This window comes from Gadus morhua, chromosome 18, assembly GCF_902167405.1.
Source record: "Gadus morhua chromosome 18, gadMor3.0, whole genome shotgun sequence".
Taxonomy (NCBI): Eukaryota; Metazoa; Chordata; class Actinopteri; order Gadiformes; family Gadidae; genus Gadus; species Gadus morhua.
Window position 1 is genome coordinate 3,908,435 of NC_044065.1, and position 17,664 is coordinate 3,926,098.

General features: G+C 48.7%; 1 protein-coding gene across 2 annotated transcripts; it reads right to left on the bottom strand.

Moving 5' to 3' along the window:
- Positions 1-417: 417 nt before the first annotated feature.
- Positions 418-16,748, bottom strand: sap30bp (SAP30 binding protein). 2 transcript variants are annotated; one of them, XM_030339606.1, is made up of 11 exons: positions 16,588-16,748; positions 14,193-14,317; positions 12,793-12,837; positions 9,926-9,968; positions 6,052-6,140; positions 3,784-3,875; positions 3,433-3,545; positions 3,287-3,345; positions 2,189-2,254; positions 1,881-1,977; positions 418-1,341 (listed from the first exon to the last, which is right to left on the bottom strand). In XM_030339606.1, the coding sequence occupies exons 1-11, from the start codon at positions 16,697-16,699 to the stop codon at positions 1,160-1,162; spliced, it is 1,023 nt and encodes a 340-aa protein (XP_030195466.1). In that variant the 5' UTR covers positions 16,700-16,748; the 3' UTR covers positions 418-1,159. The 2 variants fall into 2 exon arrangements, with proteins under 2 accessions (XP_030195466.1, XP_030195467.1); XM_030339607.1 differs by lacking the exon at positions 2,189-2,254.
- Between the last annotated feature and the right edge of the window lie 916 nt (positions 16,749-17,664).

A 17,664-nucleotide genomic window follows, 5' to 3' on the forward strand; every position in this document is an offset into this window, starting at 1 on the left:
TGTTAGGATGAAATGGGAAATAATTAGGCCAGAGAAAACCCCTGCTACTTTACAAAACGTTATCAAAAAGTGTTCATGTGGAAATCAAAGGTATATCTTAGGAGAGGGATCAATTCAACCATTTAAGTGTGACGTGAGGTATATCAATCACATCTCCAGCTGTAGCACAGATGGTGCGTGCTGTGTGTACTGTATTGGGAGACATTCTCCTGTGAAGATGATTCAGGCACATGCCTTCACTCAAAGGGAGTTTGCTTCCAGCAAATAAGGTCATCCTTTTCATTTCCACGGTGAAACCCGCCCACTTACACAAACTTGGCACTTAACTGGATGCCAATGTGTTTTCATGGTACTGGTATAGCAGAAATGCATTCTTATCTCAGATAAGTTCAGAAAGAAACAGATAAAGACAACCGATTTGAAAAGATGCAGTTAGTCAATTTAATTTTGAAAACTGATACATATGTACAACTGTTTAAAAAACAACACTCAGTTTGGCATTCTAATGGGCAGTTGGAAAGGAACAAGGAAAAAAATAACATGACAAGAAGCCAATTAAAACATGAATGCTGTTGTGGGGGAGAGGTTTGGGGGGGGGGGGGGGGGGTTAGGGGGGAGTTGTGAAAACTGTGAGCAGAAGTTCCCTGGAAAACTCCTTGGCTTTGGAATCCAAAAGGAGGTCATCTACAAACGTTAAGCCCATCATTTCTATCGTGGAGATCTAAGACACAGAACCATTGTGACTGCAGTGGGTCCATGCGGAGCTTCAACAGAAGCCAACCGGCTGAACTGGTCCAGCTTGGACCAGGGTCAGGATGAGAGGACTGTAGTCCAGCTGTGACCAGGGTCAGGAACAGAGGACTGTAGTCCAGCTGTGACCAGGGTCAGGATGAGAGGACTGTAGTCCAGCTGTGATCAGGGTCAGGAACAGGAACAGAGGACTGTAGTCCAGCTGTGACCAGAGTCAGGAACAGAGGACTGTAGTCCAGCTGTGACCAGAGTCAGGAACAGAGGACTGTAGTCCAGCTGTGACCAGGGTCAGGAACAGGAGTGTCCAAACTGAGGGTCAGTAAATCTGAGACTGAAACAACACACACACACACACACACACACACACACACAGTCATTCGCACACACAGACACCACCACCACCACGTTCTCATTGCTTGGCCTTCTTCAGGATGGTGCCCACCGCCGATATGACGGTGGTCTTGGTTCCGCTGGCGGTGGTCGTCACGGAGACCACCCCGGGGATGGGCCCGCCGCCGGGGAGCAGCGGGGGCTGGGCCACGGTCACCGGAACCGCAGAGTCCCACTTGCTCTTCCTCTTCTGAGCCTCGGCTGGGAGGAAGAGGAGGAGGAGGAGGAGGAGGAGGAGGAGGAAGAGGAGACACAGGAAACAAGGTCAGAGGGGGAGTAGGAGAGCTGGGTTCGTGATTCGGATCATGCGTGACTTCTGGCCATCGCTGTAGATCTGGCCACTTTGTTGTGATTATGGAGAACAACGAGACCCAATGAAGGCACAACCTCATTCAACGTCAAAGGTTCATTCACAAAGTGAGGCAAGCCAATAGGTGCCCGAGAGTCGAGCTCTAAGGTGCCCGAGAGTCCGGCTCTAAGGTGCCAGTGAGTCCGCTCTAAGGTGCCAGAGAGACCGGCTCTAAGGTGCCAGAGAGCATGCTCTAAGGGGCCAGAGAGTCCTCTCTAAGGTGCCCGAGAGTCCGGCTCTAAGGTGCCAGAGAGTCCGGCTCTAAGGTGCCAGTGAGTCCTCTCTAAGGTGCCAGAGAGTCCTCTCTAAGGTGCCCGAGGCTCCTCTCTACGGTGCAGATCTCCCCGCTCTAAGGCCTTAGTATCAGTCGGTGTACCCCGGGAGTCCTCACCTGTGGCCGTGGTGCTGGTGGCGCTGGAGGCCAAGGCGGCCAGGGCAGCCGTGTTGGCGGCAATGGTGCCCTTTTTGGTGCCAGTCACAAACTCAATCTTGGGAAAGAGGCCAGGAAAACAAAAGGAACAACAAGAGTATTTATGGACAGCTGTCAGCGCTGAGGGTGTGACGAGACGCGCCACGACCATGTGCGACTGGTTATTGTTGCCGATTGGAAGCAGCGGCAGCCGTGAACATCTACGACACACGCATAGTTGATATTGTGAATGTTTGAGGACACATCGAGCCCTGGGAGAGGCGACTCACGTGGAGTTCCTCTACCGGCCTATAGGGGACTCGCGGTGGTTGGTTGTAGAAAGACCCGCCACCATTCTAAGTCAATGGGGAGAAATTGGTTTCATTGTCTCAGCACAAAGTGAATACATGGTTGTCTTTGATCGGTCAGGATCTCAGCTGGTTGAATATTAAGGAGACTCCATTCCATTCCCACCCACAATGTGCCGAATAGAAATCCTTCCTGCTCTCAGGCAACGGTAGTGCAAATGCACAGCTCCACAACGGCTGTCTGTAAACCAGTGGGTGACGTTTAGAGAGTGACACTACGTCTGTACTTTGTTTACGGTACTATGGTGCATGGACTCATTTTAGTCTTGTGTAGGCCACCTTTTAGTGCAGGTTTCACAAAAACGAAAGCCCTCCCACCGCTGGGCCTTGGTAACCCAGCCAGCGCTGGATCCCTCTGAGCTAACGTGCGTGAACATGCCACCGGTGCAAAGATCCCCCGACAGCCCTGTATGTGGACCGCCCCGGTTCCGGTCCCCGTCATGAACAGTCAGCGGAAGTGAGGCTGGCCTCACCAGTGACCTGTTCACGCACGTTACTCGCCAAGCTCCAATAGGAATGTGCTTATGGGAGGATGATGATGGTGCAGGGATGGGATTGAGAGTATCACAGGGAGTGGGGGGGGGTGCAATGGTTTTGAAACTCACTGCGTGATGCACACCGAGTTTCATTACCATAGCAACAACCCCCCCCCCCCCCCCCCCCCCCCCCCCACCCCGAAGCGATTCCTCAATCCCAATCCGATTAGGGGATTGAACCTGGAGAGCAAACGTTGCAGGTACACACACACACACACACACACACACACACACACACACACACACACACACACACCACACACACACACACACACACACACACACACACACACACACACACACACACACACACACACACACACCCCTTGTGCTGCCGTCACAAAGGCTGGTATTTGGCAGCGGTGCCTTCTATGCGCGTGCGTCATAACAACTGAGCATCGAAGGTAGCTGGTGGAGACTTGCCCCCCCCTGACGCAGGCGCAGGAGCTGTTGACTCCTGCAGGGTTCAGCAGACTGTTCTCACCTTTGTTCGGTCCTTCCTGGCCTTCTCCATTTTGTCCATCTCCACCTTTTGGGCTTTAGCTGTGGGTTGGAAGCAGGGGAATTAGAGGCGGTACAATCACATGTACAGAAACTCCTTTATGTCAGTGGGGGGGGGGGTCCACTCACCGAGGGCTTCGTAGTAAGAGTCTTCCGACCAGCCGTGGGGGTCGAACATGTCCTTGGGGTAGTTGGTCCCCAGCTCGTCGATGCCACAGAACTGGATCAGCTTCTCGTAGATACTGAGGAGAAAGAGCAAGCGTTAGACGTCAGTGAGGAGGCCTTGACAGTGGGTGATTTACCGCCAACATCTGCATTCGGTCTGTGTTTGGGAGGGGAGGAGGAAGATGAACGGTCTTGCTTCATTGTTGATCGTAAGAGAACGTAGGGAGAGAATGCTAATGTGTTTGAATGTGCTGCCATGTCGGTTCCCAAAGCATTGTGCGCTCAGGGCGTGTCGTCCGGTTCCAAGTTGGGTACCTGGGGTTCCTGAACTCCTTCTTCTTCTGGATGTGGTTGTTGGTGTCGAAGCCTTCCTGCAGCTTCCTCTCGTACAGCTTGCAGATCTTCTCCTGGGGGGGGGGGAAGCAAGCAGATCAATCAAGATATGATCGGGCGAACACGGCGGAGTCGAGCATCAAGACCAGACAAGGCCTCGGCACCGGTTGGTTGGCTTAAACGCGACATAAACACGTAGTGCTTGTTTCTTCGACAGGACCAAAATAAACGGCACAACACATGTGTGTATAGGGCCCCGGGAGAGGCCAGAGTGAATGAAGCCATTGTGCATCCTTGGTTTCTGATAGGCCCGGGGGAAGTATTTGACAAGTAGGTTCGAACCACAAGGGCCTGGCCCTAGAACTGGAGAAGTCCAGCCTGAGATGGATGGAGATATATGGGGAACTGATGAATGGGCTGGGGAGTTAGCAATGGGGTCAGGTACCTAAGTAATGGGTTCACAGGGTCCTGTGAACCTGGGGTTCTACTGTACAGTTGTACGAATAACCGTTCAATCTAAAGAATAAGCTGCAATCGCCATGTTGTGATTGGGTCGGAATGCTCTATTATGCAATGATTGGCTGAATAGTGTTCTTATTATTTGAACGCAAAGTTCAATCAAACAAAACCCTTTAGCCTGAACATTTCTTATCACATCCACTCCCTGTCGGTCTCATCTCCGTCCTGGCCTCTCGAACCTTACTCCACATCACCGACGCCCTGAAGGCAGGGTTTTGAGGGGTGAATCAGTAGCCCAGGTGTGCGTGCGCATGTAGCAAAGCAAACATTCTGTGTGCAAATCAGCTGCTCTCCCTCGGTGACTAACTGTCCCCAGCCAACCTCCCACCGGTTTCCAAAAAACTGCAGTCCTGCCTTAATGGCTCAGAGAGAGATTGAGCAAGACTAGCCTGCAGCCGGAGGCCTTGAACAGTGGCAAGGCAAGACGGATGGAGATGAGGTGAGGCTGAAACGATATGGTAAGACGATAACGGGTCATACTATAGCTGGGTTTCCCCACAGCAATTTACAGCAACACGCGCCTGCCCACTTAACGTTGTCAAAAGATATTTATAGTATAGATACAATTCTTCGACTGGGCTTGTTTCAGTTTTTATTTTGAAAATGTTGTTCAGTATTTTTTTCTTTTTTTAATTCGTAGTTAAAATTGCAAATTAATTCACTGATCTTGTTCCGGGTGTTCTTTTAAAAAGCTTCTTATTTATTAATTATATATTATTAGTATTTAATATTTAGTGTTTAATAAATAATAGATGACTGTAGTACCATGACCGGTTCCCCGGTACGTTTGTTAATGAATGAAGCGTGTGTGCGTGCAGTTTATTTCCTCCTGGAAGCCGTCGACAGTGGTTGCAGAACATAGAGTTCTCTATCGCTCATCAGAGGACCAGCGATTCGAGAAGGGCGGGGCACACCGGGCAGAGACAGGTATCAACCCAGTCCCACAGACCAGTGACACGCCTAGGTCTGCCCCGGGAGATGGGTTCACACCATGGAAACCGTTCAACAACACTGACGATAAAACGGCGTCAACAACAACTTTATAGGCACCTATTAAGACGGTGGAGGTGGTGAAGTAGTTTGATTGGGTAGCCGCACATATCCTGTGATCTTGAAAATGAATGAAGTGAAAATGTGAACAGTCGACAATAAACTTATATTGTCTTTATGACGTCATTATCCAATGGTATCACTTTATTGCAGTCTACTATCAGGCTTTACTTGTCTGGGCTCGGACACGTCTGGAAACGCCCTGATTATGGCCATCGGGGCTAGCCCAGAGACATGCATTATAGGGGATATCGTTTGGGTTGGGAAAACCCCAATTCAAATATTCGCAGGGCTCTCGAATCCAAATCCTAGTCTGGTGATTTGGGGGTCTGAGGGATCAGGAGATGAAGCGGGTTGGCTGGTAACCGGAAGGTTGCTGGTTCGAATCCCCGGCTCCTCCTAGCAGAGTTTCGAGGTGTTCCTGAGCGAGACCCCTCACCGCTCCCGATGAGCGGGGTGTCGCTCATCGGGACACCGCCGTCGGTGTGTGAATGTACGGGTGAATGTTTGGCAATATCGAAAAGCACTTTGAGTGGCAACTGGTTAGAAAAGCGCTGAATAAATGCAGTCCATTTACCGATACTCACTAATCCCATGCCTAGTCTGGTGATCCGGGGGTCTGGCGGCTACCTGACCTGACCTGACCGGCACCAGGCCCCCACAACCTGGGGGGGAGCTCACCTGTAGGTGGCTGGGGCAGCGACCAGCCGGCTCCGAGGGAATCCGGATCTTGTCCGGCGACATGTTCCTCACTTTCTCAGAGAAGAGCGCTGGACGGAGATAAGAGAGAGAGAGAGAGAGAGAGAGGACGGCGATAAATCGATGAACATTCACACATCAAGTCCACGTTAAATTCTACAGCCTGCAGTAACAGCGCGTTTCGGTCTTACAGGGTGATGCAGAGCAGAGTTCAGCGCAGAGCAGACCAGTGAAATCCACTGTGCTGGTCGAGTGCCAAGCGGGCATTCTTAAAAACAGAGCGAGGGGGGGGAGGGGGACTCTGGGGGAACAGCTTTAAGGAGACTCAGTCCACGGAGATCGGTATGCAGCAGCAACATTGCACCCGTAATGGTTATTGTGTTGATAATCGGCTCCAGAGTGATTTAACACACAGTGCGACTGCAGCACGACAACGCACAACAGAACATTCCCTGTGTGCTCCGCAAGGCCACGCCTTGCGCTTCTTAAAAGACCCCCACCGGGAACACACAACGCTTTATTGACGGAGAGACAGACGGACCACATCATCACTGGGACTATGGGGTCCCTGGGGGGAGAGTGTTGAAATGAAGACAGAGAGCGGGAGACAGAGAGAGCAAACGAGTGCGCAAGGGATGGAGGAGAGGGGAGGGAGGGAGGAGAGGAAAGGGGAGAGAGGGAGGAGAGGAGAGAGAGGGAGGAGAGAGGAAGGAAAGGGGAGAGAGGGAGGATAGGGGGGAGAGAGGGAGGAGAGAGGAAGGAAAGGGGAGAGAGGGAGGAGAGGGGAGAGAGGGAGGAGAGGAGAGAGAGGGAGGATAGGGGGGAGAGAGGGAGGATAGGGGAGAGAGAGGGAGGAGAGGGAGGGAGGAGAGGGGAGAGATGGAGGAGAGGGGAGAGAGGGGGAGAAGAGGGGAGAGGAGAGAGAGGGAAGAGAGGGGAGAGAGGGAGGAGAGGGGAGAGAGGGAGGAGAGGGGAGAGAGAGGGAGGAGAGTGGAGAGAGGGAGCCCGGCGGGCAGGGCGGGGCTGCTGTCGAGACTTGTCAGAGGGGAGGCTCCCCTGCCTCACCCTTCTTCAGTCTCCACATGTTAATTCTTGACTCCCAATTCTTCTCCGCTTTGCTTTCTCTGACCGCGGGCCAGGCATTCCTCCGCATCACAGCAGCGTCAATCACTGGGTAAACAGTGTGTGTGTGTGTGTGTGTGTGTGTGTGTGTGTGTGTGTGTGTGTGTGTGTGTGTGTGTGTGTGTGTGTGTGTGTGTGTGTGTGTGTGTGTTTGTGTGTTTTCCAGCTTGCATTTTTAAAGACGCATGCATGTCGACGAGTCCGAACTCGGTTGAAAGGGAGAGCTTTCTCGTCAATGCATTATCATAGATTAAGGGTTAACGGCGGTATACTGCGATGCCGTCGCCGGTCGCGGCGAGGTGACCCGGCGCTGTGTGCTATGGGCCTACGTCCTGCCCTGTGTGCCTACGTCCTATGCCGTGAGTCTACGCGACTCCAGGCTGACCTTTCAGTCACGTGTCTCAGGGGTCAGACCCCGTAGACCTCGGCCTCTTTCCCGCCCCCAACACGAGCCCCGGGTGGATACGGACCCTCGCATGGGAGAACGTCTCGAGAACATCTTCGCACCAACAAGACATGAAGCTGGAAGGCCTGTCAGCAGAGAGCCTCCACCAGAAGGACGGGGGAAAGGTGTGTCCCCACCTTGACACACACACACACACACTGTGCCTGTGCATACGTGTGTGGTTTAAGTCACATACGTATGCAGAGAGCATATGAGGTACGGTACAGAATCTCCACGAGGATAATTATTCCTGGAGTATGGTGACACGCGCGCACACACACACACGAAAGGTGTATGGAAACGCATGTACACACATCGTACACCGCGCTATACAGAGCACACAGAAGAAACCTCCGCCTCAGGCCATACTAATAGAACATTAGGGAGAGGGGAAGAGACAGAACCTGCATGGGCAGGTTGACGTGAGTCACGGGGAGCTCAGCGCCTTATTAGACTGTCAGATAGACACTGAAACATGCATACACAGTCACAAAATACCAAAATTACATATGGCGGTTGCAAAGAAGAACAAGAAACCATGCGAGACAAAGTTGGTTTGGATAAGGGGAAGCCCTATAATCCCAACTCACCATGAAAAGCTTTAGCGGGAATTAGTGTGGGAGATGTTTATGATTTCATTGCTTTGTCTTCACGCCCCTGTCCCAGACCACACGTCCAGAGTGACTCACGGAGGTACAAAGGACCCTTTGAAAACCACTGATCACAGTATCTTCGATTCATTTATCTACACACAACTTGTAAACCTGTAAAATGTGACCACTTTATTTTAACCTTGGGCTATGATGGCGGTGACTCACTCAGTGATCAAGAGTGCAGCTCCAGACATGACCATTGTTGAGGGTCAACTCTGACGACGGATAAAGCTTTGAAACGTTTTAAGAAAGGAGTTCAGACCGACACGTTGCGTTGCCAGAGCCAAGGGAGCGGCCCAGCCCTGATCCTCAGTAAACATAACCTCGGGTTACAAAACATGATCACCAGGTTGGTCGGGAGTGTGCCCAACTTCATGCCGGAATTGAACGTTTAAAAACGGACAAGGCCACTCAGAACCCTTCGCAGAGCTTAACGACCCTCTAAACGAGCACTGATTGGGGATGGGGCTGAACCAATCAAAACGTGCCAGCTGTCCTTCTCGGAACAACCTCGAGTCCGGCGACAGACAGATGTTGCCCGGGGGTCTGGCGGTCGGGGTCAAGCCGGCCACAGAGAGAGGCTGTGTCCACTCCGTCGGGGAGGGGACAATGACCAGCGTTCAGCCTGCTGGTGGGGGCTCCTCGGCCAGAGAGAGGGGGTGACATTTACAGACGGATGGCAGGGCCCAGCGCAGCGGCAGGAATGCCAAAGGCCTCGTTTCCCCGACGACCATGAGTCAGAGACTGGTCAACCGGGTGAAGAGTCTAAGAGTCTCGCGCTAATGACCTTTTGCTATGGCTAAGGGTGTCAAAATAAAAATGAGTCCATTCAGGTGGTGAATGTGCTCGGGAAAGGAATCTTGGACAGAAAAGGGCGTTTTTTGGTAGGTATGGGGGCATCATCATCATCAGGGAGACAAACATAGGTGTGTTTTTGTCCCGCCAACATGGCTTTCCTGAGAGATCTTCATCAGAACATCGTCCCTTCTTGTTATTGTGAACGGTGTGGACATGAACCAACTGGAACTGAACTGGGTGTCCCTTATTCCAGGTCTCCTCCCTGCTCCAACACATCCTTTGTAACCAACACTAAACTCTAAACGCCAATCCACGGCAGCAAATTATTGCATCAATCCGCTTCAAGATAGGTTGATTCATTCAGAACATCACGTCCATGCATGCACGTCTACGACAAATATGGGCAAACGGCACAACACCCCAAAATGGAACAGACACCGTGAATGAGTAATGGATGGGGTTCCGTTTTCTGTACCAGGCAGCGTGCTGCAGGGTTAAACAACAGTGTGGTTCAAGCCCTTATGACGGCGTACATAAGGGCCGCTCCCCGGCTCACTCACGTCCTGTACACTCACCTGTGGTGTGCCCTATCAGCCCATGAATCACAAGAGCCATTGAAAACGCCACCCTCATAAAAATCTATCATTAAGCATATGGTGATTAGACGCGACGGGGCAATTTACCTTAAATAAATCATGGGGGTGGCGATTTATTACGGGGGAACATACTGTGGGTGGGTATTAGGGCCTGATGCTGGCAGCTCAGGTGTGCTCATGAGGAAACCCAGGTGTGTGTGAGTCAGCAAATGAGTACTTGTGCGGGTGTGTGTTGTACTCACCGACAAGCTCGTGAGGGTTCTTCTTCTCTGCTTCTGGGATCTCCTGTGAAGCAGCGGAAAGGAGAGAATATAGATGAGGAGGACAGTAAGAATGACGGGGAGAAGGAGCATTGGTATTCTGCTGGCGCACTGGACACACACACACACACACACACACACACACACACACACACACACACACACACACACACACACACACACACACACACACACACACCCCCCATCTTTCTAGAATTATAAAACGGGGGGCCTGTTGGAAGTAGTGGTGCTAATGAAACTTTACACAGAGAGCATGAGAGCTCGGTTCGTACACACAATGGACACACACATAACAGTAAGTAACCAGCCAGAGTCTGGGGTATTCTAAAGGTAAAGCCAACAAACGAATAAGGAAAAGGGGCTCGGAGGGGGGTGGGCGCGGTCTAAAACATGGGCCTGCTTTGCTGGCACCAAAACCGGTCGAGAAGAAAAGCCACAGAGCTCCTATTCACTGGCACGGCATCACACAAAAGCCGTCACCTAGCAACCACACAGACACTTCAGAGATTCGCCCCGCTGCCGGCCAATGCCTGTTGAGGAATGAGAAGGGGGGGGGGGCGAGTGTGTGGAGGAGTAGTCGCCCTAGTGGAGAGAGACAGTGTTGCGAACTTCATCCGTCTCAACCAAAGCAATGCCGCATTCTCACACGCGATTATACACCAAGAAGTAGTGAGGAAACTAAAGTAAGGAGTGCATGAGAAGCTTGGCTGGAGAGGAGGTATCCTGAGTCACGACGCTCACCTACCAACCTAATACTCACATCGATCGTAGCGATCGCAATAAATACAGCCCCACTGGGAGGCAGCCTTGGAAGAGCTCGCAACATATTATCAACCGGATCTCATCACTTCAACAAATGTTATCTTTTCGGCTGTTATACATTAACTAACTTAGACTTTATTTTTAATTTGTATTTCCGGATAGTTTAATCATTAAAAAAAAAAAAAAAGGCACAAAAACAGGAAGATGATGAGCTGGATATCTAGCGGCGAGCACGCACACATACCAACGCCTCGAATAAGATGCAGCAGAGTGGTGAGAGATTTCACCCGATCCTCTTGAGGGTGGCATATTTATAGAAATAAGGTTTAGCATTGCTGTGTGATACATTGGCGTCAGATCCAGAAGGGGGAATTAGTCTGGCTAAATCTGGGTGTTTAACTCAACTGTGCTCTCTCCAGGGTTCTGGAGGATAAATGAACGGCAAAGAAGCCCAGTTCTGTTATTAATGTTCCTCTGAGTGGATCGGGAGAGATGCACTGCTGTGCTCCGTCATCCCTTTCCAAATTCACGGCCATCTTCTCCTCGCTTCCCTCTAAATGCTGAGTCAACGTGAGGGTGATTTACCTTCGTTTCTGTATATCGCCGGCCCCCCGGCCACCTACAGATTGAGCTTGGCAGCAGCTGCTCTGAGTAAACCCTCTGCTGAGGTTTCGCCAGTGGCCCGTAATAACTCAAAGTCAACAGAAGCAGGGGACGGGGGATAGACCAGTGGAGAGATCCATCTTCCTGTGATCTTAATGAAGGTTCACACCGCTCACAAACTGAAAAGGTTCTTCTGCCATAGTCGAGTCATATATAAGATGTGCTTTTTATTATTCTCCGACAGGAAGTTCAGGAAAAGTCTCCAACAATTTTTTTTTTTTTAATGTTTTCATTCTTTTTACGACAACTGGCGGTAGGTTTATTAAACTATGTGTGTGATCCTTCTTCTTACAACGTGCTATAATGACGTGCACTATGAGTCAACTGAACTTCTGTTCAAAACTATTCAAAATAACGCCAAAAGAAAGAAACCCACACACCAACCAACCCACCCAGAATATCCCTTCTTCCTTCAGCAAAGGTGTCAAAAACTTAGGAAAATGTACATTGTACAAAAGGATACTCAAAAAGCTCCAGATTCAGCTACTTAACTCCGGCCACAACCCGGCTAAAAAGGTCAGAACTTGGCACCAATTTGAACAAGTGGCAGCTTGCTTGGGTCGTATTCTACGTTTGCCATGAAGCTAAATTCATTAAAGTGTAAAACAGTATTGGCACCGTTTCAGGTGCCTTCAGAAGAGCTGGACGTCATTGCCGGTGGCTCTTGGTGAGTGTCCAGGGGGGCTTTTGACAGTGTAAGGACCTCTATTGAAAACAATGGTTTCACATTTACAGCACATTGTGTGCCGATGCATGCGAGGATACGTCTACTGTGCCGGTTCACTTATCACCCTGTCAAACTCTTTATTGGACGGAGACGAACGGGAAACGTTGGCGACACACAACGCACACACACAAACAAACACACACACAAATCGCAGCACATGAATCTGGCACCAGAAAACCCGACCGCCCAGATATGCCCTCTCCTGCCATTGTGTCTGCTTGTTTGACCAGTGACTCACACCCAAACACACCTTAGTGACCCGTACCAGTTAGTCCCAACAGCACGCTGGTAAACTGCAGTACACAGCGTTGCAGGAGGGACTGGCACAGAGATTCCGGTCTGTGCCTGCAGGAAAAGCATATGTATAGCTAGAATACGCTAATAACCCCACCTCAGAAGAGGTTGAAATATAAACCATACTGCACTGCAGAACTTCGGCTTATCAATTAGACTTAAACTACCAGTCCCTTTGGAGCTCAGTTTGTGTGCTTGCTAGGAAATTAAGAAAGATGTTCTCATGCCCACAGCACCACCTAGTGGTATGAATCAAAACCGCACGTCCGGACATTTCACCTGTGGTTAGTGATGTTAAACAATGAAGTGGAGGAAATGAATCCTGTACACAGAGTCTGGGACGCTGGCCAACTACAAATTGTACAGCAATAGGCTCACATACCTTCACATCGTCCGCATCCTTCCCCTCGTCCGATTCCTCCATTTCCTACAGAAACAGAATGGCCATTGAAAACATTGTATTCCATCCCATTGCATCTAGTGTAGTCTTTCAAAATGGAGAACAAACATGTACTAACACGAACATGTTAAATGACGACGTTCAGGAGGAAAGATCACATCGGTCAATCGCGTTTTCAGACCATATCCTCTATTCACTTGAATGTAATAACATTTAATGCATTTGGTTATATTCTGTAGTGCTATGCAGACTTTGAGAAAGAACCAACCATTTAAAAGTTACGGTCTCAATTAGGGATGCACCGAATTTTCGGCCACCAAAGATGTTCGGCCGAAAATGGCCCCAAAGCGCATTTTTGGTTTTCGGCCGAAATACTTTTATCACCGAAACAACAAGGCCGAAACAGAAATTTGTGATGACGCGAACAAAAAGCGCGGCTAGCACACGCTTGTCCGGATAAGCGCCAATATGTCTGCGGTGTGGGCGTTTTTCAATGTTTCTGAGAAAGACCCACGTATAGCGATTTGCAAAAATTGCAATGCCTTGATTTTAATGAAGTTAATATACAGTCATAGCCTTAAATGCAATGGTACTAGGATTGCCGCGGAGTGGACATTTTCACACCGAGTAATACACTCGTGTGAACACCGGTATTACCGAGTATAAACGGTATAAACTTTGAAACTAGGTCAACCGCCATCTGCTCCGTCAACTCTCAATTACAATTAGGGCATTTGGCAGACGCTTTTATCCAAAGCGACTTACATCGGTTAATACACACATTGACACAAAAAGCTCTGTGCTCCTCCGGATGGCCAGGCGCGGGGAGCTCTCGTAGGGACTGGGCTGCGCAGGGTTTGTTTACCGGCGTTGCTATGGTTACCGGTCTTGTGTGTTCCAACGCTTTATTAGGTAGCCTATCTATTAGGTTTTTATATATTTTTTTTTATGTAAAAACACATCAAAAATAAAACAGTGCAAAGACAAACTGCCAAACCTTTTATTTTAATCAAATAGGCCTAAAGATGACAGCGAGTTTTTTTTTTTTTATTACTGAAAAAATAAATAAAAAATAACTGTTGGCCTCAACACCGGTAATACCGTATACCCCGGCAACTCTAAATGGTACTAATAATTGGCATAATAATTTCTTTCGGTTTTCGGCCTTGGTTCCCTCATTTTCGGTTTTAGTTTCGGCCAAGAATTTTCATTTCGGTGAATCCCTATGTATTATTTTCTCTGCTGTTCTAAAAGCCTGTATCTAGGCCCTTACACGGAACGTATAGTGACGGTTCTACCACAGTATGGGTAACCTATTTAAACTGGGGAGAAGCCTGAGTGTCTGATAAACAGTTGAATGATATGGAAAGAAAGACACTCACAGAGTGACGGGAGCTTTCTCCGCTCTCCTCATCTTCAGATGGGCCCTTCTCTGGGTCTTCTACCCGGCTGATGTCATCTTCTCCGTAGCTGGCGGAGACGAGACCTCCCCATCGGTCCTCTGTTCCTAATGGGGAGGAAGGAGGACAGCGAGATTTGATCAATATTCTGGTCAAGAGTCAATCATAGGAAAGCTGGCGCGTTGAAATGCGTTAGTTTTCAATGTGAACCGGGCTTGTGCATCCGTAGGCATCAGAGCAACCAAAAATAAATTTGGTTGGCCATTTCAAAAGGACTCAAAGAGAGTTTTAGCGAGGTAAAGCCCTAAATAAACGTAAATGTAGCGTATCGTAGGCTAACCAAGAGAAACACTGAGGCAGTTTCAAACACAAAAGTTGGTAGTCATGTTGTCTCTTCCTTTGCAATGACAAGAAGTTGCAATGACATGTCCTTATGGGGAAACATCTTTGTGCTGAACGCAGTTGCGTTTCTCATCAAAAACGTGTTAGAGAATATTTTTCATTAACTCAAGTTACAGTCTATATTATTTAACATTTACAGTACCTAAAAAAACACTACCAGGCATGCAAACTGGCTCGGGGTGAAAAAGGTGAGAATGATGCGTGAGCTGAGAAAACACAGACCCACTATAGGGTTCCAGGTTTATACTCCGGGGAGTTTTCTTTTACATTTTTTAATGTATTAGGGTTAGTCACAAGCTAAAAAAAAATTACAGGACTGCGCACAATTACGAACAAAGCATTAATTTATAATGTGCAAGGGCAGCCCCAATAGGTACATAACTTATTACAAAATTAAGAAAGAATATTGAGAAGAATAAAAAGAGGTGGGGGGACAGGGCAATAGGAGTATGCCATTATTTATTTTTCTTCTTGGCCTGGACCAGTGTCTCAAGGGCCCGCTTTCGCTGTTTTGCAGCATGCAAAACAGCGACTTCTCTCACCTATATCGACTAGTATGTATCAACACAACTGGTGACCCCGCTGAAAAATTCTCTTTCGGCTTGTTTCCACCTGAGGGTGCGTTCGGTTCGGTTCGCAAAGTTGCGGCACGGTTCGCGTTTCCACTGCCAAAAGTGGGCGTGACATGGGGATAAAAACAAACCGCGAGGTATTATTCTGGACAATGGACGTGTCGCGTAAAACGTTAGCTTGGGCGAACAAGGAGGTGGAGCATGGACCTATTAAAGAAGACAATACTTTATTAAAGCATGCAATTGTGATGTAGAACAAAATAAAAAGAAAACAAAGTGCTTGCATGATATTGAAGCCTACAGCGATCGTTACTTAACTTGTGTGGTGGTGCCTTATCATTTGTTTACCCTTCACTCCCATTGGCTGAATCGATGAGAACGTTTTAGATAATATAAGGTCGCGGGGAGACGAAGCTCTGTTCGTTTGTATATTTTATTTACGTGACCATATTTTTGTTATGTTTGTTTTGGGAATCAGTTCTCGTCGATCACCTTCGGGATGTTTACGTAGCTGCCGCGGCGATCGACATCCGGCCTACCATGAGGGTACTGTCGGCGGTGGAAACGCTCGGTGGAAACGAGGCATTTAAAGGCTCCGCTGGGCTCACGCTTGGCCGTTTCAGATGGTAGGCGACTTTCCGCTCGCGCTGTCGGTTGGCCACGCGGCTTCACGAGCGCGCGCATGCGTTCGACAGGCACGGAAGCGACAGTTCCACGCGAGTGCGCCCACTTGTCGTGCCGCCTGACAGAATGCTGCGCCTTCTCTCTGTCCGCTCGCCTCTCCATTGAGAATGTATAAGCAGGCGCTACAAGGACCCCCCCCCCCCCCCCCCCAAAAAAAAAAGTTTTCTCAACGGATCTCCACGAATCACACAAGTGGTCAATTTTGTCTTCAAAACGGCGAATTTCGCCGAAAGGTGACTAGTTTGCATGCCTGCACTACAAAATGGCGGAGCAACGCCACCAAATACTATGATGATTAATGAGGGTTACAACAAGGCCATATATCGTTAACAATATAGTCATATCTATACTTGAGACAGATTTGTATTAAGGTAAGATGAGATCAAATAAAACTCCATTATTAGAATCAGAACGTCTTTAGAGCAACATGAATGCTATTATAACCATTCTGCGCCTTTTTTTAATCCATAATTAAATATAACCGTCATTTTATCAAAAAGGTACGAACACAAAGACCGTAGATCAAATCAGATACAGTTAGTTGATGAAGTTAGTGGATGATGAAGTTACTTGTGTCGGCTAGCTCTGCGGCGGCTAACAACAAGCTTACGTCGGCTATACGAATGACGCGCTGGTTACAACAGCTCGGTTAACCGCGGGAATCTGGACTCGTCTAATAATCATAAACCACACACATGTTTGAATGAAATGACACTCACCTGTATCTTCGTCTTCGATGTCAGAATCTGGCTCTGAATCGTCTCCATAATCTGCCAAAGACGAGAGAAGCGAACTCCTCTTTCCGCTCGCCATTGCTAGCACCCGTCGCATAAACGCACTGAGAGTCGCACTGTATGTACGTCACTCAGAGAACAAGGTTGAATGATCACAGTACGCATGCGCGTGGTCACAGCATCCAACATATTTTATAGTAATGGGAGGAATGGACAGTTGATAACAACCAATGTAGTGCAAACATCCTGCAGACACCTTTTATATATTTGTATATATAATATCCAATTTAAAAGGCCCACCGGTCTCAAATATGTCTCGTTAATAAAATGTTACAGTACAAATATTTAATCTGCAGACAGGGCCTACAAGTTTTTCCCTTTCCCTTTACCTTTGGTTTATGTGTGTGTGTGTGTGTGTGTGTGTGTGTGTGTGTGTGTGTGTGTGTGTGTGTGTGTGTGCGTGCGTGCGTGTGTGTGCGTGTGTGTGCGTGTGAGTGTGTGTGTGTGTGTGTGTATGTGTGTGTGCGTGTGAAACAATAAAGGCTATAACACGAACAAGTAAGACTACTGTGTGGCAAAACAACATGACACTCTCAGTCAGCAACCAAAAGCTTTATTCCGGCCTGTGTTTCTTGTACAGCATTTTTCTGTCATGTAATAAAGTATAATGTATACCATAAGGGCCTATCTATTGCACTGGAATCAAAACATGTACAAAAATGGACACACAAGGAACAAACATATTTTTTCTTGGTAAAAAACACACACACACACACACACACATGTGTTTGTGTGTGTGTTTTCTTGGTAATGAGACACACACGCGCACAAACCCACACTCACACACACACGCACACACACGAACGCCGAACGCACGCACACGCACACACACACGCGCACATACACACACACACACGCACAAACTCTCACTCACACGCACACACACACACACACAGACTCACAGACATACATGAAACACAGAGACAAACGCACTAAAGACACATAAAAAGATACCCTCACAAAGACACACGCACACACACACACACACACACACACACACAC

Bases quoted from the DNA above. Each gene is read 5' to 3' on its own strand.
- sap30bp (XM_030339606.1), bottom strand. From the start codon at position 16,699: ATGCGACGGGTGCTAGCAATGGCGAGCGGAAAGAGGAGTTCGCTTCTC. The intron at 14,318-16,587 runs GTGAGTGTCATT...CCTCCCCATTAG, and splicing joins CATCGAAGACGAAGATACAG to GAACAGAGGACCGATGGGGA. The intron at 2,255-3,286 runs GTGAGAACAGTC...CCATTGACTTAG, and splicing joins CCAGGAAGGACCGAACAAAG to AATGGTGGCGGGTCTTTCTA.